The sequence below is a fragment of the Pleurodeles waltl genome, chromosome 9, assembly GCF_031143425.1.
Source record: "Pleurodeles waltl isolate 20211129_DDA chromosome 9, aPleWal1.hap1.20221129, whole genome shotgun sequence".
Lineage (NCBI taxonomy): Eukaryota > Metazoa > Chordata > Amphibia > Caudata > Salamandridae > Pleurodeles > Pleurodeles waltl.
Genome location: NC_090448.1, coordinates 10367139 through 10393615, shown reverse-complemented (window position 1 = coordinate 10393615; position 26477 = coordinate 10367139). Strand labels below are relative to the sequence as shown.

Below are 26477 nucleotides of genomic sequence, written 5' to 3'. Positions count from 1 at the left end.
AATGAGCTCCCACAGCATATCTCTCCAGGTCACTAGGACACGCAAGTCCCTAAATCACCTCAAGGTGGCGATCCTCTGAGGATCTCAGTTAGTGAACGGCAGAATAATATTGGTCAAAGAGATTTTTGGATAAAGTTTAGTGCTGTCGGCGTACTGCTGGATCCTAATGTTAGCTGAAAGTATAAATTCAAGGAGTCCAACTGAATGTAGAGGTTGTTGGGGGAGGGAGTGGGGGAAGAGGGGTCAGGGGTGGTTCGAAGGAATATTCTCGAAGACCTGAATGCTCCGGGACCTTGCAGCTCCTTTTTGTAGAAGTCAGTGGTTGTCAGCAAGGTAGGAAGTTAACTACTGCAGAGAAGCCCATGCACGTTTCCAGGGTGTGGATCAGCACTTGAAGGATAACTTTATCTTCCCATGTATGGAATTTTTGGATGTCTGGATCCATCCAATGCTCACAGAATAGCTTTAAAAAATTCTGAAAAAAACCCTTTTAAACATAATAAAGCAGTAGGGCTAACAGTGCATTTTGGGGGTAGGATGAAGTTTGGTTTGTATATCATTGATCTCTACCGGTAAAGGTTCAGATGAGACAAACTGTGCAACACAATGCATATCTGGAGCAGACGCGCATTCTTGCCTTTTATTTCCTCACATTATCATACTCTACTTCCAACTGCCCTGTGTCATGAGACATCTAACTGCACCCAAGTTTTTGCCAAAAGCACTTTGTAAAATTGGGCTAAAAAAATCCAGTATGCAATGTTAAATGCGAAAATACAAGTCTCACAATGCAAAGTGGCTGACGTCGTTTCACAAGAAACTGGACTAGTTGGCAGCTCTGAACACATTTTACAATGTGACCATTGCAGTGGAGTCAGCTCTCTTTTAAAAGTTCAGACAAATACACGATCGCCTCCACGATACAGGCCGGCTTCTCCCTCGAAGTGCCTACGTGTCATAATGTATCAGAAATGAGGGGGGACTAGGTTTTTTTTGTGTTTTTTTTTTTTTAGCTGCGCGCGCCTCTTAACCCCAACTCCTAGCAGACCACGACTGACAGGATGTTACCAACTGCACATTGGAGCGCTCCTTTCACTAAAACACGTCTGCCGGGCCTTACTCAATACTCCTCTTGGAAAAAGAGTGGCGCCAACTTTAGGTCGATTGCCGCCTCGGGCTCGGGCGAGACAGGTTTGGACAGAACTGGTCTTGCTCCGCAGCGCACGAAGGAGCTAAAAAGCGATGTAATAAAAGTGCAGTGAGTCAAGCGTTCCTACCCTTGAATATTTTGCTGAAAACAGAAGTAAGATTTACCAAATGACAGCACTCTAGAAACAGCAAATCCGTAAGTGCCATTTTAATATTCAAGTATTTCACTTGGGTTAAGCAAAAAAGGCTGAACATTTTAATTGACAGAAGCAGTTTGTGATATTATTCAATAAAATCAAAACACAAAGAAATGGGCTGGCAAAATCCCTTGTTGAAACCGTTTTCATCAGATTAACAAGTCATTGTGTGTTAAAAAATATGTTAACATCTTGGATTCTTTAAGCGGGCCGAAAGACTAGTCATTCATATAAATTATATACATTATCTACAGTTTGTGCTAGAAGCTCTTTGGTTGGCCCTGCACAGTTCTCTAACAAATCCTTCACCAAGCAAGCTGACAGAGGCCAATTAATTCCAACACGATGCTTGCGAAAGTACGTGTGACGTGACCACATGTACCCACAGCCTCCTTGTAAAGGAGGCATTCTCGATTCAGCTGCGCACAAATCAATGCAGTATCACCGGCAATATGCTATAAGAGGCCAACTTCAAACAGGGAAGCAGAGACTTTCAGATGCTGAAATGGTTAGGTATTATTTGCATAACGACTCAAATACATCCAGGGTTCGTTTGATCTCCCGAATTTGTTTTGCCAAAGAATGAATGGGCTGCATGGACCGATCCAACTCCTCACAACGAGCCATCAGGGTATACATGCCCTTATGGGAAGGAAAAATACAAGAGTTAGAAATAACAAAAAAACAATCAACCAACTTCACTGGTGTCACAGTAAAATGTTAACCAGATTTATGTTAGATCAAGTGCATTCGTCACCAGCAAACAATCCGTTTTATATATTACCACTGGGCTTGCAACGTGTGGACACTTCAGAGCTCTTTGCTACACTTTAACATACACGAGCTACCGCAGGGATACCATAACTGTGGCCCAAGACCCTTGGTGTCTGTGACACCTACTCCAGGGATGCCCAACTGTTTACACAACAGTGGCAGATTAATAGAGCATACACATAAGAACACAATTAGAAACTGAAGATTTTAAAAACAGCCCTGAAGCAGTGGTTTGGTCAAGTAAAAGCGAACACACAATAGCAGTAAAAAAAATAAAAATAGTGTGCTAAAGTCTACCATATCATTCATCATAAATAAATATTACATTTTAAAGGATTCAAACTTCGCATTAAAATTTGAATTTTTGGAATTTGTTTCTGAATCAAAAACTAAATCATAATGTGTGCATTTATCTGATGTATTTTTGTGCATTGTTATAAACTTCAAATCCTAGAAATTGCCTGGGCAAGGCAGTCCCTGGCTCGGACCAATGATAGTCAGGGTTCACGCAAGTCAGAAGGTTGACAACACTGAGCTTGTATTCTGGGATGCCTGCAGTTGGCACAGATGCAACCTGCGGCCCAACTTGAGCAAATCAAGAGTTTTGAGAAGGAGTGAGGTGGCTTTCCTTGCAATGACTGAGCAGAGCAATCCAGGTCTTTATATTGGGACACTAAATTAAGTCAGGATTAACCTTGCAGAAATGAATCCCCAAGTTCTTTTTCCAACCTGGCATTAGCCAAAACCGTTTGATTTTACTAAAAGTATGTGTTGAATAAACGTATTGTATTATATAGATGCTTTCAGGCAGACCTCTTCACCTGTTGGTTTGTTACAGTATCAGTCATATTTCTATTTCACCCACTACAGCATCCATCATAAAGGAAAGGGTCAGCCCACTTCAGCCATTGGCTAGCTTCACTGCGAGTGACGACATTCAGCACTTTCACACAAAGTAGTTCCCTTAAGTGTTGGGCTTACTATGGGAAAGTGTGCATTTGGAGACCTAACATTTTTGCTTTTACCACACACAAAAAAAAACAGCATTCCTAACAAAACAGTTGTGAAAGCAGTGCCAAAGGGGCAATAAGGATGGCGAGGACCACTGCCAGTCCTGCTGGCTTCGCCAACACAAACATTTAAACATTATAGAGTCTAATGTCAAACTAAAAGCATGGTGAGTGCACTGCGCATGATAGAATGTGCTGAGATATCAGATTTCTTACTTTAATGCTCATGTCCACCGACTCGCCGAGACTGTCCACTGAATCTCTGTATGTCTGGATATAGCCAACACTCAGAGCAGTCATCTGAAAGAAAAACATGTGACGTTTGCTCCATTAAAAAGAAAAGCCTCGTGTATCTACTTCACCTTTGCATAACTGGAGTAACCTACCCAGAAACCACTGTGTACAGCATAGTCAATGACTGCAAATGGTGGACAACTCAACCAGTTCACAGTCTGCGCTGCACCGCTGGGCTCTTGGCGGAGAGCACAGGGGGTTCTACAGATACAGCAGGGACTGATCCAATTCACAGAAAAGCAATGCAGTGTAGTCCAGGCCATGGCTAAGTATTTATTGACCCTAGTCAGGTCTTCCTGAGCCACCTACGCTTTCCTGTTTCAGTGTGGAGGTCTTTGCCTTTCAATACCGACCCTGAAAGCAGTTTAAGCCCTTTGCTTCCTAGATTAACAGTTGCTGCAACAAGCAATGCTGGGCAAAAGCTAGGCATTACATTCATTTACAAAAATACTGAAACTGTAATTATGAACGTCATTAATTGGCATTCCAGAGCTTTTTGTTTCATTTCGGTTGATTTACAAATAAAATTTGGATGGCAGCACATCCAAGGGGCTAGAAAACTGGGCCAAGAAGAAATGCGCAGAAGCAAAGAAAGTGTTCAGCACATGGGGGTCAGGGCTGCGAGATGAGGGGGGAAAAGCAACATTTGAAGAGCAAGTTTCAATCAGTAAGTTTGCACATTAAAAAGCCCACAAAACAAAGTCCCCGAACCACCCAGATATTTCATCGTTTACAACCTCAATGACTGAAAGTTAACACTTGGCAGCCGTAATCTTGCTCTTCCTTGCTTTTTTCGATTCCAAAAACGAGAGCTTCTCATCGAGCGCAATCCGTGCCTCGTTGTGAGAAAGTAGCCTCTTTCTAGCCTTGTTACCACCATTATTGGCCTGTTTGTGAGTGTATGTCAGGGTGTTTTCACTGTCTCACTGGGATCCTGCCAGCCAGGGCCCAGTGCTCATAGTGAAAACCCTATGTTTTCAGTATGTTTGTTATGTGTCACTGGGACCCTGCTAGTCAGGACCCCAGTGCTCATAAGTTTGTGACCTATATGTATGTGTTCCCTGTGTGATGCCTAACTGTCTCACTGAGGCTCTGCTAACCAGAACCTCAGTGGTTATGCTCTCTCTCTACTAATTGTCACTAACAGGCTAGTGACCAATTTCACCAATTTACATTGGCATACTGGAAAACCCTTATAATTCCCCAGTGACTCTTCAGTCCAAGTTTGGTGGAGGTAAGTCCTTGCCTCTCCAAGGTAGACTGCATTGCTGGGTACCGCGTGATTTGCAGCTGCTCCGGCTCCTGTGCACTCTTCTAGGATTTCCTTTGTGCACAGCCAAGCCTGGGTCCCCGGCACTCTAACCTGCAGTGCACGACCTCCTGAGTTGTCCTCCGGCGTCGTGGGACCTTCCTTTGTGACTTCGGGTGAGCTCCGGTTCACTCCACTTCGTAGTGCCTGTTCCGGCACTTCTGCGGGTGCTGCTTGCTTCTGAGTGGGCTCTTTGTCTTGCTGGACGCCCCCTCGGTCTCCTCACGCAATTGGCGACATCCTGGTCCCTCCTGGGCCACAGCAGCATCCAAAAACCCTAACTGCGACCCTTGCAGCTAGCAAGGCTTGTTTGTGGTCTTTCTGCACGAAAACACCTCTGCAAGCTTCTTCACGACGTGGGACATCCATCCTCCAAAGGGGAAGTTTCTAGCCCTCTTCCTTCTTGCAGAATCCACAGCTTCTACCATCCGGTGGCAGCTTCTTTGCACCCACAGCTGGCATTTCCTGGGCATCTGCCCACTCCCGACTTGATCGTGACTTTTGGACTTGGTCCCCTTGTTCCACAGGTACTCTCGTCTGGAAATCCATTGTTGTTGCACTGCTGGTGTTGGTCTTTCTTGCAGAATTCCCCTATCCCTATGTGCTCCCATTGCATTCTATTGTGACTATACATTGTTTGCACTGCTTTCTATTGCTATTACTGCATATTTTGGTATTGTGTACATATATCTTGTGTATATTTGCTATCCTCATACTGAGGGTACTCACTGAGATACTTTGGCATATTGTCATAAAAATAAAGGTATATCTCTGTATTGTGTTTTCTTATGATATTGTGCATATGACACTAGTGGTACTGTAGGAGCTTCACTCGTCTCCTAGTTCAGCTTAAGCTGCTCTGCTAAGCTACCATTTTCTATCAACCTAAGTTGCTAGACACCCCTCTGCACTAATAAGGGATACCTGGTGCAAGGTGTAAGTACCCCTTGGTACTCACTACAAGCCAGGCCAGCCTCCTACACTCGTTCCTTTACGCGATGCTCCATTGTCCATGCAAAGCCCAGAAGACTCTTGGGTGCAGCACCCCGTTCAAGCACAGCAACACTGGGAGGCGGAGATTAAAAGAGCCCAAGAACCAAACAGCGCCACCAGAAACAAGGGCTGGACAATCAAGCAAGAAAGAGGGAAAACCGCTGACAAACAGCAGGATCGTAGGACTGACACAAAGTCACCAGCAACTAATTAACAACACAAAGAACAGGAGACGAAAGCACCAGGGCACAGGCCATGACGCTGACATTCCCAGAGCCCGGGCAACCACTAGGCCCAGGGTTTCTCTGCAGCGAGGAGAGGTTCTCGCTCATTTTCTAAAACTGCCAAAATGGGATTAAAAACAGCGTCATGTAAAATAATACACCCTAAAGGCTCTCATTACATGCTTCTATTAAGAACCAAGAGAGGCAGGCAACCTTCTTAAAGCACACAAAGTGGGACTGCACAATCCACGGAATAAGAGACACAAAGCACAAGAAGCAGATGATTAATATCTATGACACTTGTGCACTAAGGCCCTCATTAGGACATTGCCGCCTGACAATGTCATTCAGCCATCGGGCAACATGGGTGGCCTGAACCCCGTCGGGCCCAATTTGAGTTCCCAGCTGGGCAATGTAGCAGTACAGTGGGTGCACCAGCACCAGTCGCGCATTCCACTGCCCGTAATTCGGGCAGTTGAATGCTCAACAGCGCTGTGCATGTCTCCCCTCGCCCCCCCCAAATTCTTCAAAGAATTGTCAGCAGCATAAAATTAGCTAAATAAGAAAACGAGTGAATCCATTAATGCCACACAGCTCAAACCCGCAAAAGCTACTAATAAGAGGTTATGCCCCTCACCATGATTTGTGCCCAGGTTCAGAAAGACCAGTGGTTCACAGGTAGTTTTCAAAAATGGGGGATATAAGAAAAATATACCTGGATCTACCCTTTCTCCCCCAACATCACACCCCTTCTATTCCAGGGGAAAACGAGACGTGCAAAGGTACTGGTCATTGAGGCACAAACCCACTCACAGCATCAATGTCTAAGATTGGGCGGAGCACCTATGTAAAAAGGGCGCACGATAAAAGAAACCCACTTCACCCTTCCCAACTCAATCGTGAATGACAGGGAAAGAAGGGGGGTATCATCCCCAGCACAATAATACTAGACAGCCAACATCAGGCAGAAACACAGCACAAGCAATCCAGCAGCTAACGAAACAACATATCTGGCAGGAGGGACTAAGTCACTTCAACACCCACAGAGCCCCGGACATTTCACACAGCAAACCTTGCAAGACAGGCAAGTAGTGTGGTGTGACTATCAGTCATTCAGCACAAGAGGGCTATCTTGGTGCAACTCTTACACTACAAACGAGTCTCATAATTTCAACTTAAGCAAAGGTCAAGCTGTCCAAAAAGCATCAACAGCCACATGCTCAAAATAATTTTGTATTCTTGACTTCACAAATAATTCATAAGCTTCTCAGTCACAACTTTCAACAAGATGTTGCTGGTGTGAAACAATATGATATACAAGAACAAAGTTACAATGAAAAGAACTGACAAACTACAATCTGAAGAACTTATTAGCATGGAATTTGAAGACTAACATATGTCATTTGAAAGCTTGGTAGTTCAATGGGTGATAAACAAATTACTTCAAGTTCGCAGTAATGTAACTCACAACCACCTGGGATATGACTCTTTGCTCAAGGTGCATTTGTCTAACAGATCCTATTCCTGTTGCACTCAAAACACAACCACGTACCCCTCGCATCGGGGTCTCTTCCATCTCCATAACCATGGCATACCTCATGGACCACCCCAATACTTGCACCTTCCTCCAGGTCCATCTCTGTACCCTTTTCCAAGCAGTACCACTTTGTATCATCCAGTGAAAGCCGCAGCCGTCAACCACTGCCTCGGCGCCATGGCTCTTGGTCACTGCTGCGTGCAGCATTACTTTTGCCCCCCTTACGGCGCTCTTCAGGAGAAGCTGCAGAGCTGTAACTCTAGCGGGATATTGTCCCGAGTGCAACTAACAGAACTATATTTACTACATGTGATCAAACTATTACTCTACAAGGGCAGCCAACAAAGATGGGTTGGATAAATACCCTTCGGTCGATGGAGAGGCCCTCACAATGCGTTCTCGGATGTGACCACCTTTCTCCCTACCATCCACCCGCCACACTCACTAGAGTCATCCCATCCTCTGTCCTGCCTTCCTCCGGCGCTCTCAGGTTTTCCCGTCTCCGTGGTGACTGGCTCGGTAAGGTGAACACTCGCCACTGAAATGCCCAGTCATCAAGTTTGACATCAGGCAGGGCCAACTCAGGTTTCCATCCTTCTGAAGGAAGTACCAGAGCACCATTAGATTTGGTGATAATATTCCTTGTTACTAAGAGTGCTTTGTAGAGGCACAAATGGGTTCCGAAGAGCAATACCAAAAAAGGGCTTTTATTTTATCCAGGTCAGGATTTTCCACCTGATTCTACTATTTGCACTAATACTTACCCTATTGATCTACAAAGCTCCGGGACAGACAACTGGCGTAAATGATTGTATTCCAACTCCAGTAATTCACTTCTATGACATAGCAACAGAGGATAACCGAACTAGTGACCCACTGTTGCACTGTCACAAGGAGTCCAGGCTGCCGTGGTTGGGCTCTGCAGATGGCACAGAGGGGCAAGGTGGGTGGCACGCCAGTTCTTTTGTTTCTTTCTAACTAGGACAGGGAGAAGAGGCCATCTTGTGTGTGTGCCTCCCCCAATACTCCTCTGTCCTGGCAGCAGTTGAAAGGAGGGGAGGATTATTTTGGTGGCCATACATAACATAAAATTATAGATGGGTAAAGAGTAAATAACAGGCATGTTTTTCACACGGGTTCTGAGTGACATGGACTGCTCGTGCTTTGCTCTTGGTGTTTATATATAAATTCAAGACAAATATCAGAATGCAAATAAAAAAAATGTAGGTTAGCCAAGCTTCCTGCACACAGAGCCGGAACAGCTTTTCCATAACGAGTGCCAGTATTTACTTGCGAGGCTATGCCTTGTGGCAGCCACCAATGAGCAGACCTATTTCATACAATAGTAACTTTGTGCACCAATGTGCACGATCACGAGTATTTATAGCAAGACCCCTAAAAAAAAAAAAAAAAATTCACTGACTGCAAACATGAATGAAATAAACCTTTACATGGCACCTAAGCAGTAAACATCCCCTAGCGAGCAGCAGCAGTTGCTCACATTTAAAAAAATAAACATGAGACTTAGATACTGCCCCGGGGAGATGGCGGTCCCAGGGGCTGGGAGGGGGGGGGGACAAAAAACAATGCCCCCGGGACCTGGCCCAATCGGGGGCTTATTATAAAACAGCGCAAAAGCCAGTGCCTTAATTGTTTTATTTTAATTTTCCCAGCGAATTTGCAAAGACGTCGCAATTTCACGGCGACACTTTTTTTAAATAAAAAAAATGCTTTTACTCTGACCCCCAAATCCAAAGCTAAAGGGACAGGGTCTCCATATCCTGCCTCCCCCTCCCCCTTCTTCGTTCCACACTTTTTTTTATGGCCGTCGGCTCAAGCTGAGTCCAAAGATGGCTGCCATCACTTCCTGGTTCGAAGCGTTGGCAGCCAGTCACAGCTGTGCATTTCCCTGCATGAGCGTGTCTTTTTGCAAATCATCTCTAGGGAGCCGCAGTCCTATATATACAAATTTATTTTCTCTTACATTGCTCAAAATCGGACTTCCACAAAATAAGAGAAAGTGTGATCTGTGAGGGAGCCCTTATGGCCCCTCAACCCACCCACCCACATTATTATATATATATATATATATTTTTTTGGTTTTGTTATTTTTTTTGGGTAATAAAATGCCCTTATGGGCTACCTGACATGGCAGGGGAAGCCTTAATGCTTCCCCTGCAGTGCCATTGCTTCAGCAAGCACGGAGTTGCTTCGACACCTTTAATCTCTGTCCCATGAAGGTTCCACTGTTTGACAACGGGACTTGCTTTACAGGTCCTGTTGTCAAACAGAGCGTTTGCTGTGACTTTGCCAACACCAGCTGAGAAGAAGATCTCTTCGAGATCAAAACGCGCCACCATTGAATAAATATTTCTGCAAATAAGCTGTGGAGTGCGAGTTTTTTGGTGTCCGTAATTTATGGCACGGCACCTTCTTTGTATATTTATGACGGAACTGGCATCCGCAGCTCGCACCGAACCCATTACGGTGGATGTGACCAGGAATGCTGGAATTGATGCCCGGAGATAAATACAATAAATAAATATAAAAACACTACACACAAAAATCAGCTAGGACGGCTGTAAAAAGTGACCCAGGAGTCTATAAAGCTCGTTGATACAGCAATGAAAATAATCTCACTTATAGGGTTGTAGAACACGCATACCTTTAGTACATAAATACTAACCATTAGGTCCAGTCATTATCAGGTAGAGCAATGAAATTCTACCGGTTATAAAATTTCTTGTACACTGTGGCGATTCACTTTAATGTGTAAGAAAGCAGGCAGAATGCTGCAGGTGGACAGAGAAACAGACCGAGGGCGTCTGCTCGACTAGTGAACCGGTACTCCTAAGCATCAGTCTTACTGTTAAGTACTGTAGCTTAACATTAAAATAAAGTCAATATTCCAACTTTTCTAGGCAGCTGCCACCTAAATTCTCTCTGAGTGTGCACACTGAGGCACATGTTGCCAGTTTGTGAAACTGAGGTGCTGCATGGCTGGTTGATGCGAGCAGTACAAACGTTGTGTCAGTGTTTCACTCAGTCATTCGGAGGTCACACCTTCAGAGGCGGTCAGTCTTTGTTTCAAAAGTGGTGTTAAGTCAGGGTGTCTCACTGTCTATGTGACAAAAAAAAAAAAAGAGGGGGGCTTTGGACCAGACAGCAAGATCGTGGGTGAACCAGTGAATACCACTGGCCTTCGGCGAATGTTCTGGGCACCTGGCACGTTGGCTGGGTGGCATGCTGTTTAGGGCAGCCACAAAGGGCGGATGAAGTTTAACAGAAGGTGGGTAGAGTGAGGATGGGATCTTGTCAGACGTCTGATGGTCGGCAATACTGAACGCAGAGAAAGGCCAGCAGACACCACCACCATGGAAGCAGGCTGAATGGAAGGTGAACAAGTCTGTAAGAAGAATAGAGCTCTAGGCAACAACCTGCATATTAGGGTTTAAGAAGCTCATTCCGCGCTCCTCAACCTTGGGAAGCAAGAACCGCAGTTGCACTAAAGTCTCGAGCAGCCTAAACCATGTAACATGCGTACTTTTTTTTTTCGTTATAAGATTGTATGGTAATGCATGACTTCATATGGCTACAGAAATCAACTGGGAGAACAAACTGGTCCAGTGTACAATCTCCTAATTCATAGGTCAAGACAACAGAGCACACTGTTACGAAACATACTACTCAAACACAACTAGAAGAGCACTACCAGGTCATCGAGGCACCTATTTGTTTAGAAGCAAGAGCCCTCGCCCACCCAATAGGTGGCATGCTTCATCATTTAGTTTGCACAATAACAAGATGGAACTTACATTCTGAATGGTACAATTTAAGCTCTTCATCATTTGATCCACTTTGTGAGCGACATCTTGCGTGAGCCTTTCCAGGTCCTTCAGCACGTCTGGGTCTATGGGAGGGATATCTGCTTTGTGCCTCTGTAGGCATGGGCTTCGGATGGAGCTGTCAGCTATAAGTGAAGGAACACCAGTGGATTAAGGAACGATAGTGAATAAAATGTTATTTAAAACATCTTTGGTAAACCGTCATGAGTTATACTGCAAAAAAAAAAAAAAAAAAAAAAAAAAAAAAAAAAACACAGTCACAGAAGAATGACATTTTAACACAAAGCATCTGCTAAACAAACTTTACAACAGGCAATATCCTACTAGCTGATGTGTATCAGAAAGAGTCTCGGGCCTGGGATAAGTGCAGTAATCCGTACGTACTGGAAGACAGACTGAAGGTTCAATCTCTACCAATGAACAAACATCAGGAAGGTCCACCTGTTCGGCCATGATGAACAACGCACAGAGAGCAGAAAAGAGAGCATCAGACAACATGGTGATTTTAAAAAAATATGGAAATAAAGGAAAGAGAGAAGAGTAGTACGGGTGGTCAAAACTATGAGTTACTCCGTGGAGTTACCTAAAAACTCCATAAGATTAGGCGGACTTCTGAAAGCAGCAGATTCCTGGTTTGTTGCGCTGCTTGCCTTGATTTTTAGTGCAGGGAGCTTGTCCTGGGCCTAGCACGCCAGATGGCGCAGCTTTTGAGCTGCTCGAGTAGATTTTCTACTTGAGTGGCAGCTTTAGCAACGCAAGCAGCAACTTTCTGAATGTGAGCGGTGGCAATCTGGTGCTTTGAGAAATGTTCCAAAGAGGTGGTCTAACACTTGTTTTTTCTAGCTTGGCAACTTAACGCTGGCAAACCGCGCTCGGGAAAAAGAAAAAAAAAAACTCCAGAGTTTTTGCCAAACCCCATGCTCCAAGCGGAGTGGGTAAAACTCTGCGAGCAGAGCAGAGTTTATGATCCACCCCTACAGCGCTGTTACTCTGCTTGATGTTGTAGAGATTCATACAGTAAAGGGCAACAGCCCCTTGTAAGCTTGGAAATAAACTAAAACAAGGCAAATAAGGAAAAATACTGAATAATTGCAATAAAAAAATATGAAATGTGAACCCACATGAACCAAACAGCTAATGAAGAATAAATCAGTGAAAGGAATACTGAAAAGGGGCATAACATGAAGTGCATTTAATTTATATTAAATTCAGTGTACACAAGCACAACAATTTACTAGCATTCAACCTTAAAGAGTGAAGGGGTACATGCTTAGCACAGAGTATATCTATGTCCAGCGGAAGTGAAGAGTCCTACAATGTCCAATGATGGTGGGTGTTACATATGTGCTAATCCCCTCTTGTATATGAAGTTCTTTGTCAATCATCCATTCTTTTTTACTTGCATGATTGCTGATGATTAAGCACTTCAAAGCATGACAGACAATAAGTGGAACACATGTTCACGTTTCTATTAGTTTTGAAAGGACACCCGGATGAACTAGTGTTGACTAAACCACTGAGGTAATTTGGAAAATGTATGAGGGCAAAGGAGGATTGTCTCACAAGGAAGCCACAGCAGAAAAGCACAAGGTAATCTTCAGTCTAAGTATAAACAAAACTGGTTCCCTTTGCACGGATGTCTTCCGAATCAATCTAGTTTGGCAGCTTCACATGCTCATACGATTTTTCCAGAATGCTTTTAAAAACCGGGGTCAGACATTTTTAACCTGTGTCTACTGCCCTGAAGATGGTCTCACTTATTGATTACACCAGAGACCGAAACGTTGATGTGTGTTCACTTCTTGGGCCTCGCGCATCAAGTGCTCAATTGTCAAACATGATTAGTAGAAAGAATGGATGACTAACAAAGAAAACATCATATACAAGAGTGGATTAGCACATATGTGACCAACACCACTCCTCACTTACGTTGAACACGTTTTAAGAATGTACCCCTTTGTTTGGGAGACTGAAAACGAGTGGATTGTTCTTGATTACAGTGAACTTAACATATATTAGATGTTCTTCATATATGCGCCTCCTTTCAGTATTTATTATCTTCACTGATTTATTCTACATCAACTGTTTGTGTGGTTTTCACATTTCATTTTTGGCCTGACTGCAACTATTTAGGATAAAAATTTATTTAATGATCCCTTGGTTGCACTTATGATGTTACTGTTCTCAAGAAGAGCCCGTCTAAGAAGGCATGAATTTATTTAACTGGCCAGGTACAACAGTGAACACCCTTATTAGGGCCATTGTGCTATTTCATCAGGTCCACAATGCTGCTAAAAATCAAATGTAGGAGTCCAGAAGCCGGATATCAAAGCCCTGCTCTTTCCGGCAATGATACAGGTTGCTTGTCAGCTCTATTTCAAGGGGAAGAGGATACAGGGGAGCACAGGTTACTAGAATTCTAAACAGTATTAATTCTTAACCACGTTTTGATTTGATTTGTGGGAAATGGTGATATGATTTGTCAGTCAAATTCACAAACAGGGCAACCACAAGAGTGAGCATTTAGTGAAAATTAGGGAATTGAGGGTGAGCATTAGACAAAGAAAGGGGTAAGTGAATAGATATGGCATAACTGCTCCAACAAGGAATAGAAGCCAATGGTGCGAGGACTGATGGAGAAGGTGAGAGAAAATCTGTGAGGGGGAGGGCTCAAATAATATAGTTGGGTGGGACAGAAAGGGATAAGGGGACAAATGAAGCCTCAAGGAGTTGACTGGGTTGAGAGGCAGAGTCGACCAATGTAGTAATCTGGCCTGGTGTGTGGTGGGTACCTATGGTACTTACACCTTATACCAGGTCCAGGTATCCCCTCTCAGTGAAGTGTAGGCAGTGTCTAGAAGCCAGGCTCTCTAGAGGTAGCGGTGGATGAATGGTCAAGACTTATCTAGGTGACATGCAAAGCTTATGCGATACCACTACATTCACACAGTACTTACACACAAGAAAGAAAACACTTGGTTTAACAAAAATAAAGGTACTTTCTTTTTGGAACACAGTATCAGAAAATACCAGAGAAGCAACCCTCCAATAGGAGGTAAATAAATATATATATATATATATATACATACACACACACATACATACATACGTACACATACACACACTAAAACAGTAAGAGGCATAAAGAGGTTAGAAAACAGTGTAAAATAGCAATATGCAATTGTAACCCTAGGGGGAGCCCAAATCATATACTAAGAAAGTGGAATGCGAACACAGGGCCCCCCGTCTAGGTAAGTAAATTGTGTGTAGGGTAGCTGGGAGTATTAAGAAACTGCACAGGTAAGTAATGCAGCTCCCCCCTCCCCCCCACCAAGGGGCCAGGAATGCAGGGGTAAAACACTGGATTTCCACAAACCACCCCAAATGTTGAAAAGAAGAAAATGAAGACACCCATAACAGCTTGCAAGGAAGCAGCAGTGGAATACTGAAGATGGATACCTGTGGAGACAGGGGACCAAATCCAGAAGTGTCTGTGGAGTTCAGGGGGAGTAGGAGATACTACCCACCCAGAGGTACCTTTTGGAGTTGGTCGACAAAGAAGGAAGACAGGTCAGCGCTGCAGCACAGAAGCAGGAGATGAGGTCCTGCTGCGAGCAAAAGATGTCCCATGCTGGAAGCTGGATTGCAGATGGGTGTCGGTGAAGGATTTCCATCAACAAGCCTTGCCAAAGGCAAACTCACGGTTGGAGGAAAAGGGGTGCTGCCAGGGACCAGCAAGGTCCAAGAGGACTCTACCCAGGAGGGGGTGTCACAGGGGACCCTCAGTGTCACAGAAGGCCCACAGGAGCAGAGGCAGCACCCACAGGTGCCCCACAGAGCAGGGACACAGGAGTTGCTAAAACAGCCCATGCAGCACCACAGAAGTTGCTCCCAAGTTGCCGGAGGATGACACAGAGGTCTGGAAGTTGCAGGAAGGAGTGCTGGGGTCTAGAGCTAAACGTCGCCTGAAGTCCCCCCCCCTCCTCCATCCCCCCCGGCAGCTGCAAAGGACGCAGTGCATGGGGGTACTGTCTTGCGTGGAGTAGAAAGAACTTACCACCACCAAAGTGCGACAGCTGGTAGAGAGGACCAAGGGAGACTCTCTGGACCACCATCCATGATGCAAGACCCTTGCCACTCAGGATGAGGGGAGATCCACGCAGTCAGTCGTCAATGGTCAGGTACCTGTAGTTACAGGGGAATGATGCCTTCACCCCAAGGGAGATTGCTTCTTCTTCTTGAGCAGGCTAAAGTGTTGCAGTACTTTTAGGATGCAGAGCGGGGAAACGTTGCAAAGCTAGCAAGGGTTCCAGATACAATGTTGCAGAAGAGTCTTCCTGGTAGATCTGCAGCTTGTAGATTCATGGAGGGTCCCTGCTGGTGTCTTGCAAGCCAAATATGAGGACCCACCCCAGAGGAAGACACTATATAGCCTAAAGAGGGGGCCTGGTCACCTAACCAGGTAACTACCTATCAGAGGGTGCCACTGACGTCACCTGCCTGGCCACTCTGATGCTCCCAGAGTTCCCTGCCAATGGCAGAACCAATGGACCCTCTGGGGAAGCTCTGTGCACCACCCCTGAGGTAATGATGGACAGGGGAGTGGTCATTCCCCTTTCTATTGTCCAGTTTCTTGCCAGAGCAGGGTCTGGGGGTCCCTGAACCGGTGTAGACTGGTGTATGCACGAAGGGCACCAAATGTGCCCTTCAAAGCAAAACCAGTGGCTTTGTGAGGCTACCCCTCCCAAGCCAGTCACACCTATTTCCGAAGGGAAAGGGAGTTACCTCCTTTACCAAAGGAAATAATTTGTTCTGCCTTTCTGGGTTTGATCAGATCAAGAAGCAGGAGGGCAGAAACCTGTCTGAGAGGTGGCAGCAGCTGGGCTGCCTGGAAAACTCTGCAAGACTGGCGGTAGCAAGGCTGGGGGTCCTCTAAGGAGCCCACAGAGTGCATGGAACCATACTTCCAATACTCACAACAGTATTGGGGTATGATTCTGACATGCTGATACCAAACATGCCCAGGTTCAGAGTTACCATTGTGTAGCTGAACATAGGTAGTTACTTATGTCCAGTACATATATAAAATAGTATTCCCGCACTCACAAAGTCCAGTAAAATGGAGCTGGAGTTCATGGGGGCACCTCTGCTAGTGCAGGGGTGCCCTCACACACAGGTACCTGCACCCTGCTCTCTGGGCTGAGAGGGCCTACCATAGGGGTGACTTACAGCGACCTGGTGCAGAGTAGTGAAACTGGGTGTGGGGCACCCGGTTCATGCAGAGTGCAATGGCAGGCCTCCAGAACCCTTTGCAGGGGCTCCCTATGGGTGGCAGAATAACTGCTGCAGCCTGTAGGGATCCCCTGGAGCCCCAATGACCTGGGTACCTAGGTACCACATACTAGGGACTTACATGGGGGCACCAGTATGCCAACTGTGGGGATAAAAAGCTACCAGCAGCCAAATTTAGAGGAGAGAGCAGAGTCACTGGAGTCCTGGTTAGCAGGATCCCAGTGAACACAGTCAAACATACTGACAAACAGGCCAAAAGTGGGGGTAACCAAGCTAAAAAGAGGCTACTTTCCTACAATCAATAACAACCCATGTTTTGTAGAGCAAAAAACTACATAGACCCAATTGAAAACGATACATTCTAGAAACAAAGTACTCATATGTGAAAGTCCAAAACCCGAAGAGCAAAAATCCTGCAATGGCTCCTCTCCCTGGCAGCACACGAGATCGTCAATAGCACCCTGTGGACCCGAAAGGGGCCTTTTGTACGCTTTGTTCCAAAGAATGGAAGAGTCCAGCCCAACCGCAGCCCAACAGTTGTTTATACAGAATACTTGCAGCCTTAATTCTGAAACCTGCTGCATCTTTTTTTTTTTATTTCAGTGTGTATATATATATATATATATATATATATATATATATATATACGTAAACGTAAAACTTCGCACTTGTATAGCGCACTACTCACCCGTTAGGGTCTCAAGGCGCTATACGCATACCGCTGTGGAACCCCTCCAGGCTTTTCCTTGTGAGGCGTCCTCTCCTGGGCAACCCCCAGGGTGAAGCCAGGCATCCAAGCGCTGTCAGGGCTGTTGTGGAGATTAAGCAAGCTATTGCCCAGAGTTACAGAGTGGGACCCATCAATTAGATTAGACACCGATACGAGAATTAACTGGTTCAAGGGAATTGAGCCCAAGACCCGCCGAGGCGGGAATTGAACCCTGGTCCCGGGCCAGATCTCTGCATCAGGGTCTGCCGCTCTAACCATTGTGCCACACTTCTCCTATATGTATAGCTAATCCTTACAATAATGTAAAGCACCCTGACTTCAACTGACACTGTGCGCATTATACAAAACAACAAATATAAAGAAATGTGGGTGGCAGCCTAGATTCATCCTTTAGAATGTATGTATGGGCACCGACGGTCACTACAGAGATTTGTGGAGAGACCACCATGAGACAGAGAGAGGGGGTCTTGTGAACACGGGGTAGAAAGGCTTTGGGATGACAGAGTTGAGAGGCAAGTGGGTGAGAGGTTCAGATGAGGAGGCTTAATTGGTCTGTATGTTAAGGCCTTAAAGACTCAACTGTAAATAAATGCATGAAAAGTTAACAACTGGCTTCCGTTTTGTGATAACTAAATTAGGTCCTACTAATGTGTAACTGCTGGCTTGTATAAATATGCACTGACACCTATAGTATTTCACAATTGTGGCATAAAATCAATCTATAGATATCGGACTGTGAAAATGAATGGAGTTGGCAAGGGTGTGCAGTATCTGTGGCTCTGTTTTCAGAGGCCATTGCTTTTTTATAGGCCCAGTGGAGGTGGGGGGCGTTCTGGCCCCTGTCCACTCTGACCGACACTACAAGGATGTTGCAAGGTGGTGTTGATACAACAGTTCTCTCCACTCAAAAATCTAGATCAAGAAACCAGACCTTTAGCGGACGCTTCATTTTTTGTTTTCACTATCCCCTGGTGGTCTGGCGTACAGCCTACACCAGTCGAGGTATCAAGCAGCACAGAACTGCAAGCAGGTTGCCTCGGAGGACCAGGCCATCTTAAACTGCTTACAATTCATGTTGGATGTTTATATTTCTTGAATTTACATACCGGCATCAGCAATTCGATTATCCTGTTCTTTAAAGATGGGCCACCAATTATGTGCCTTAAGGGGTCTTCTTACATGTTGGAAACATTTATTATAAGACCTGGCTAATTTCTTCCAGTGTGATCAGGTTGGGACAAGAGTTGCCGACCACCAATCAAATGTATTCTTGTGTGTCTCAGGCTCGTTCAGCCCTGGCTGACACTCGAAAGGAGCAGGTCAAATGATCCGCAGGCTTGTCTTGTCCTGGACAATACACCACCTCAAAACAGTACTCTTGACGTTGCAACACACACTTCTCAATCTGAGATGGCAGTTTGGATTTTGACCCTTAAAATAGGGGTATCAGAGGTTTGTGATCAGTGCACACCAGAAAGGTGCTTCAATAAGGGTAGAGGTTGTAATGCCTACATCCACTTACCACTGCGATTGTCACATTCTCTATTTGGATACACCTCTGATCAGTTTGTCAGAGCTCGGCTCACATATGCAATCAACGCCCAGATGCTATGAAGTTGCTTTTGCATCGATATGGCTTCAGGTCCTGAAGGGCTGGCATCAATAAGTTCAGTTTGGTTTGCCAGATCATGATACTTCATAGTGGTGTCGGCCGACAGGGCTGCCTTTGTGCTTTTGAATGCTTGTAACTCTCACATCCAAGGGGTACTGGATTTTTAAGCATGTCTCATAAAGGTTGTGTCAGATACATCAAATTCTCTATAAACCTACCAAAGTAGGTGACCATGCTCAAGAAACTCCAGACCTTGGATACACTGTTCGAGAAACACCATGCTCGGACACCATGAACTGTCTTTAAATAAGGACAGATACCTTTCTTGGCAAAGCAATATTCAAAGAACTTGATATTGTTTGTCAGGAATTCACACTTCTCTAGATACACTCAGCACATGGTCTGTGATCCATTCCAACAGCGCCTAAATGCATTAATTGTGCTGTGAAATGCCACTGACCATAAAGTCATCATTAGCATTGAATGTCTCCTGCAGATCGGATACCAATCGTTTTATACAGTTTTGAAAGACTGACACTAGAAATGCTGAAGTTCAGTAGACTGTATCACAGCAATTCGACATGTGTAGGAAATGTATCTTGACTCTTTGTCTGAACAATTTGATGGTATCCTAATTGTAAGTCTATTTGAGAGATACACTTACATCGACTTCTGTACCAACACGTTTCATTATGGGTACAGGTGATGTTCACTCTGTATAGCCCGAACCAGCATATGCGTGTCAACATAGAGGCAGACAGCCCTGGGCTATTTTGGCTTTCTTGCAACAACAGTGTGGGAAAGCCCATAAAGTGGCCCTTCAATCTTTTCTATACATCCAACTTCCACCCTTTCCAGCTCTTGCTACACTAGTTGTTGCACATGAAACCTGATTATTTTGTGGCAAAGGAACACAGATTGGATTATGGGGTCATTATGTAATTTCACCCACTTGCCCTTGAGACAGCTAAAGAGTGCTACAGAACACATCTGCAAACTCTTCTAGCATCTATGAATACACTGTTGTATTCAAAACACAGAGGAAATGAATATCAGGGATTTATAGCACCTAAGCTAATTATGGCCTTTGGTGGTAGCCACGAAAAAACATGCAGAGAACGACTCCTTTCGGTGTACCATAGTGCAAACTCCAGCCAAATCAATAGGAGTTGTGCCACCAAATCACAGATGTGTGCCTAGGTCAGCTGCAAGACTAGTGACGGGTACAACTTTTATAGTCTCTTTCTGACAACACACCGTGGCCACAAGACTCGCCACTGGCTGTCCATGAATGGATGTATAGCTCACACCACAGCTGCGACTTTTTCCGAGGTAGTGCAGGGATGTTGATGGTGAAGATCGAATGAACGTGTTTTAGGTCAGACTACACAGCATGATCCGACTTTTCAGGCCGCTGTGCACCAATGTGGCGGGTGCTCAGGTGCTTGGACTTTCACTGCATCCTTTCAGCCATTGATTATACTTAATTGAAATTCACGATCTGCAAACTTTATTGAAATGGCTGCTCCGCCAAAAGCACAACAGGTCTTGCCTTCATTGTGAACTGTTGTCTTTGGTGTTGCAGACTGATGAACTATATCTAAAGTCTATGTTGTTTCCTAATCTGTGGTTTCTTTGAGGGGGGTATGGGCATCTTCACTTGGTCCTTACCATTGTGTTTGTATGGGTTTAGCCATCAGGTAGGACTTAATGTGCAGGCATTTTCAAGCTAGTGGGCTCACCCAAGTACTAGCAGGGTGGTCAGAGACATGTTTTCTCTCTCTCAGAATCTCTTTTCGGAGAACTGATAAGTGGCAGGTTAGAATAACTAGGGTACACGGTTCTTTGTCCATATTCACAAACGTGCTTGCCGGTGCAAGTAGACAAGCACTGAATGCATCTATTGACGAATATATGTTGCACCATCCTACGACCAAAACGCTCTTATTCCTGGTTTGCCTGTGTGCTGAATCGCAAAAGCAGAGCTGTCAGCAAAACAACACAGTCATTGTCTAGGCCATTGTCCAAGAGGGTAAAGAACGTTCCTCACCTACAAAAGGAAGTAGGCTAGACCTCTTTGCTGCAGGGTCAGTCTCTTTCACGACAGATAAATAGTACTCAAACTTGGTGACCCATGTTTTCTACTTGGCCACCAGCGACGATGAGGCAGACAGCATATCAAAAGGCTGGGTGGCATTCACTGAGCTGTGCAGAATGGCAAGAAACAACAGGGGCTTGTGTGCAGCTGGGACAGTCGGAGGGGAAGTAACAAAGGCGACACACACTCCACTGAGCTGGATGCATAAACATGCCAGCTCTAGGTTGGCCCAGGTACCAGCTTTGGCCATTCGGATTGCACGACTGAGCATCTAATTGCAGGTGTTCCCATTAAGGAACACAGAGCTAGTCAACAGCTGGCTCACGTGTACCTTCAACTCAGTGTAATCACTCATGCGGCCAGGCGCAGTCATCTGTGTGCTGTTTCACCACCAGTACCACAGCACATTTCTGTATTTACCAGGCACAATGCCTCTTTGAAATGAGAAACACCGACTTCATGAAAGTTCTCAGCGGGAAGAATGTGCCTTCGCTGACTGTTAAGGGGTGTTAGCGGACCACGCTCTTATGACCCTGCACTCGCAGGAAAGCAGCAAGATGTGCTGGGTAGAAGCGGCTGAGTGGGCCGGTGGAACACAGTTGTGTTCTGGCACTGGGAGACATCAGTGGGCAGAGCATCCTACATCTATGTTGTGGTATAGGGTCATGTCTGCGAGGACCCCATGGCAATACTCGGTGGTGGACACAGGCTGCTACAGGTTCTATGCACGCACTGTACTAAGCCGGCGAGCATTCTTTATATATAAAGTGCATGGCAACACTGTGGACTAAACCATTAGAGCCGGCGGGGGAGGGAGTAGACTGCCCCCCGTCTACTCCAACCAACAGTGCAAGGGAGTTGCAGAGTGTTGTTGATGCACACTTAAATGTGCAAACCAGTGCTATTCAGCATTGGTGCGCACAACTGAACATATGCCTCAACAAGGTTAAGACTGAAAGAGATTTGGGAACCATGCCAAGCGCATGACCCCCCCAAGATTACAAATTAGTTTGGGAGCTTTCTGTGCCTCATCAATTCCAAGACGGAGTTCTCCTGGGTGGTATTTTCCCAGATCTCACACATCACACCTTATCTACAACTGCATATGTAAGCCAGCTACGTATTATCTAACCCATTCAATGTAACTGTTCGCAGGGTGATTGTTCCCCGTGTGTTTAACTCAAAAATTGAAGGTTCCTGAGCATCCCAGTTACGCATCAGTAAACACAGTCTTAACTTGCATGTATGGAAAAAGGCAGTACTTCCCAAAGTGTAGTGAAAAAGGGAGTTTGAATCACAGAACACCTCACCCTTGTAACACTGACGTGTAAAGCACACCAATACCCGTTCTAATAAGTCAATACACAAAATAGGCAAGAACATATCGCCACCGAGAAGAGAATTTGCAAAAAAAATACCGATTATCGACCTAGCGTTTGTGAAACACCTGGCACTCTGTGAGATACCTCTGCAGGGAGGGGTTAGATTGCAAGGGTTTTTTGTCTTAATTACCTGTCTCGCGCATGGCGGCTGCTTGACAGTTGAATAAACACGCGTTGCCTAACTCCAAGAGTGATCATATGAATGACCTTCTGCGTCAAGCCTCAACTGTCAGTGCCGGGACCTCTGGCATCCCGCCTTGTTTTTGGTGACTGAAACAGATCCGCTCTGCTAGCGTACAGAAGTAGGAGGGTCAAGCTTTACAATCTATAATTTCATTACGGTGTTCGTGCTAAAAATATATATATATTATATATATATATATATATATATATATATATATGACACTTGTTAAGTAACTTCTACAAACTCAATACAAATCTAAAAAGACTTAGCATATAACTGGCTGGCAATATGTATCTACAGAAAAGTTTTGAATTTCTACATATTGAACCAAAGGAAAACTACCGTAATAAAAGGCCTGTGCCCCCATCAAGACAAAACAGACATCGATGATAGTGAAATACAACATCCGCTCCTGACTGCAGTAACAACGGGGCCGATCTGCACTCCTCACACGTGCCAGGGGCGAGGGCACAGACTGAGCTCCGCTCCCACCCCCGGACACACCCTGCAGCCGCGGCTCGGCCGGCCTGTAAGTGACTCACACGAGTCCATCCCGCCGTTCACCGATGTCACCGAAGACGAGGGGCCCAGGCTGCTCTTCTCACGGCAGCACTTCCTCTTCTGATCGCTGGAGACACTGAGTCAGTGCTCACTTCCGCCATCAGACAGGAGACTCTTGACTTGTGTCCTCACGGGCCTCTCACACCCTCCTGCTTCTGACCTACTCCTTCCCCTCCCTGTAACCCCGGTTTATAAACCCGGGTGTGAATGGCAAGCGAGGAGCCCAGGCGGCTGCGAGACCACACACCCCGGCTTGTGTCACCCACAGTTGTACACACCAGCTCCGCTCACAGACCGGTGGTGGCCTCCAGCAGAGCTGCACCTGGGGCAGTGCTCACGTACTGTCCATGGACCTGTCAGACTCCCACCGTGCAGTGCATGCACCCACCGCCCAGTCCCTCTTCTCTCACCCTCCAGCTCACTCCGCCCCCTCCAGCCTCCCATTCTCTGACCCTCCTCCACACTCTCACCGTCCAGCCCACTCCACGCCCTCTCACCCTCCACCTCACATCTCAGCTTTCTCCGCCCCTCTCACCATCCAGCTCCAGCAGCGCTCCGTGCAACCCCCCTACCAGTCCAGCCCCCCACCATCCAGCTCCCTCCGCCCCCCCCTCACCACCCAGCCCCATCCACCCTCCCTCCTCACCCTCCTCTGCCCCCTCCGCCCTCACTCTCCTGCCCCCTCTCACCGTCCAGCGCCCCACCCCGTCCTCCCTCTCACCCTCTCTCCAGTACCCCTTTTACCCTCCAGCTCCCCCCCCCGTCCTCTCTCACCCTCCAGCGCCCCCTGTCCTCCCTCTGACTCTCCAGCCCCCGCTCTCTCACCCCTCAGCGCCCCCTGGGTCCTCCCTCTCACCCTCCGCCCCCCCTCCTCTCACCGTCCAGGCCCCCCCGCCCCACCTCTCACCGTCCAGCCCCCGCAGCGCCCCCCTCTCACCCTCCAGCCCCCCCCTCTCACCCTCCAGCCTCCCCCACCCCCCCTCTCACCGTCCAGCCCCCGCAGCGCCCCCCCTCTCACCGTCCAGCCCCCGCAGCGCCCCCCCTCTCACCCTCCAGCACCCCCCGTCCTCCCTCTCACCCTCCAGCCCCCCCCTCTCACCGTCCAGCCCCCCCCCCTCTCACCGTCCAGCCCCCCCTCTCACCGTCCAGCCCCCCCCCCCTCTCACCGTCCAGCCCCCTCTCACCGTCCAGCCCCCCCCTCTCACCCTCCAGCCCCCCCCTCTCACCGTCCAGCCCCCCCCCTCTCACCGTCCAGCCCCCCCCCTCTCACCGTCCAGCCCCCCCCTCTCACCGTCCAGCCCCCCCCCCTCTCACCGTCCAGCCCCCCCCCCTCTCACCGTCCAGCCCCCCCCTCTCACCGTCCAGCCCCCCCCCTCTCACCGTCCAGCCCCCCTCTCACCGTCCAGCCCCCCCTCTCACCGTCCAGCCCCCGCAGCGCCCCCCCCCCCCTCACCCTCCAGCGCCCCCCCCCTCACCCTCCAGCCCCCCCCCTCTCACCCTCCAGGCCCCCCCCACCCCCCCTCTCACCTTCCAGCCCCCGCAGCGCCCCCCCCCTCTCACCGTCCAGCCCCACCCTCTCACCGTCCAGCCCCCGCAGCGCCCCCCCTCTCACCGTCCAGCCCCCGCAGCGCCCCCCTCTCACCCTCCAGCACCCCCCGTCCTCCCTCTCACCCTCCAGCCCCCCCCCCTCTCACCGTCCAGCCCCCCCCCCCTCTCACCGTCCAGCCCCCCCCTCTCACCGTCCAGCCCCCCCCCCCCCTCTCACCGTCCAGCCCCCCCCTCTCACCGTCCAGCCCCCCCCCCCCCTCTCACCGTCCAGCCCCCCCCTCTCACCGTCCAGCCCCCCCCCTCTCACCGTCCAGCCCCCCCCCTCTCACCGTCCAGCCCCCCCCCTCTCACCGTCCAGCCCCCCCCCTCTCACCGTCCAGCCCCCCCCCTCTCACCGTCCAGCCCCCCCCCCCTCTCACCGTCCAGCCCCCCCCCCCTCTCACCGTCCAGCCCCCCCCCTCTCACCGTCCAGCCCCCCCCCCCTCCAGCCCCCCTCTCACCGTCCAGCCCCCCTCTCACCGTCCAGCCCCCGCAGCGCCCCCCCCCCTCACCCTCCAGCGCCCCCCCCCCCTCACCCTCCAGCCCCCCCCCTCTCACCCTCCAGGCCCCCCCCGCCCCCCCTCTCACCTTCCAGCCCCCGCAGCGCCCCCCCCCTCTCACCGTCCAGCCCCCGCAGCGCCCCCCCCTCTCACCGTCCAGCCCCCGCAGCGCCCCCCCTCACCCTCCAGCGCCCCCCCTCACCCTCCAGCCCCCGCAGCGCCCCCCCCCTCCAGCCCCCTCCAGCCCCCCTCTCTCGCCGTCCAGCCCCCGCAGCCCCCCCCCCTCCAGCCCCCCTCTCACCGTCCAGCCCCCGCAGCGCCCCGTGCAGCGCGCTCAGCCGGATCCGCAGCTGCAGGTTGTTGGCCGTGAAGTGGGTGAGCGGCCCCTCCTGGCTGACGGTGCCCTCCAGCTCCAGGGCGCTCGAGATGGTGGCCCTGCGGCCGGGCTCGGCCTTGCCCTGGCCGGCGGCGCAGGCCCGGCTAATGCCGTCCAGGCTCCGGCTGTCCTGCAGCCTCCCCAGGCCGGGGCGCGGGCCCGCGGGGGCCCCGTTCATCTCGGGCCCCCGAGAGCCGCTGCGGACGCGCACCTCGGCCATGACGTGCTGCGGGGGCCCCGAGGGCTCCATGGGGTCACTGCCGCCCCCCGGCCCGGAGAGCAGAGAGGCCGCGGCGCCTCCCCATGGACCGGCCCGGCGGAGCTGCGCTTCCTGCCGAGCTACGCTGGCGAGGCCTCTGATTGGTCAGGAGGAACCACTTCCTGTTTACATCCCACGCCGGACGTCCGGTCTCAGCACTGTTCACCATAGAGAGGCAGACAAGCTGCTAGAGAAGCCCTCGTGACGCTGCCACTTCCCGGCTGTGCTAGTACTCACCATCGAGTGGGACAAAGGCGGCTAGAAAACACCCTGTGGCACTTCCGGTCTGCGCGACCGCCATCTTGGATTAGACCGAATCTGCCAGAAAACCGTGGTGACGCTCCCCCGTGTTTGCTGTGTTCTCACTCACCATCGAGACGGACAAGGTCGGCTAGAACAGACCCTGTGACACTTCCGGTCTGCGCGGCCGCCATCTTGGAGAGGGAAACGTTTACGCCCAAGAGAATGTTTGCTGACTTTGGACCCTTTGCAAACTGTTATCCTGCTGCATCTAAATGTCCTAAGTACTCTATTTTATTATAGTGACATTTCTATTCCATGGAT

General features: G+C 48.4%; 1 protein-coding gene across 1 annotated transcript; it reads right to left on the bottom strand.

Moving 5' to 3' along the window:
- Positions 1-1342: 1342 nt before the first annotated feature.
- On the bottom strand, positions 1343-26067 carry LOC138258831 (BLOC-1-related complex subunit 6-like). Its single transcript, XM_069206103.1, has 4 exons — positions 25580-26067; positions 11303-11457; positions 3347-3430; positions 1343-1988 (listed from the first exon to the last, which is right to left on the bottom strand). The coding sequence occupies exons 1-4, from the start codon at positions 25902-25904 to the stop codon at positions 1863-1865; spliced, it is 690 nt and encodes a 229-aa protein (XP_069062204.1). The 5' UTR covers positions 25905-26067; the 3' UTR covers positions 1343-1862.
- Between the last annotated feature and the right edge of the window lie 410 nt (positions 26068-26477).

Bases quoted from the DNA above. Each gene is read 5' to 3' on its own strand.
- LOC138258831 (XM_069206103.1), bottom strand. From the start codon at position 25,904: ATGGAGCCCTCGGGGCCCCCGCAGCACGTCATGGCCGAGGTGCGCGTC. The intron at 3,431-11,302 runs GTAAGTTCCATC...TTTTTCTTTCAG, and splicing joins TAAATTGTACCATTCAGAAT to ATGACTGCTCTGAGTGTTGG. The intron at 1,989-3,346 runs GTAAGAAATCTG...CCTTCCCATAAG, and splicing joins CGGTGGACATGAGCATTAAA to GGCATGTATACCCTGATGGC.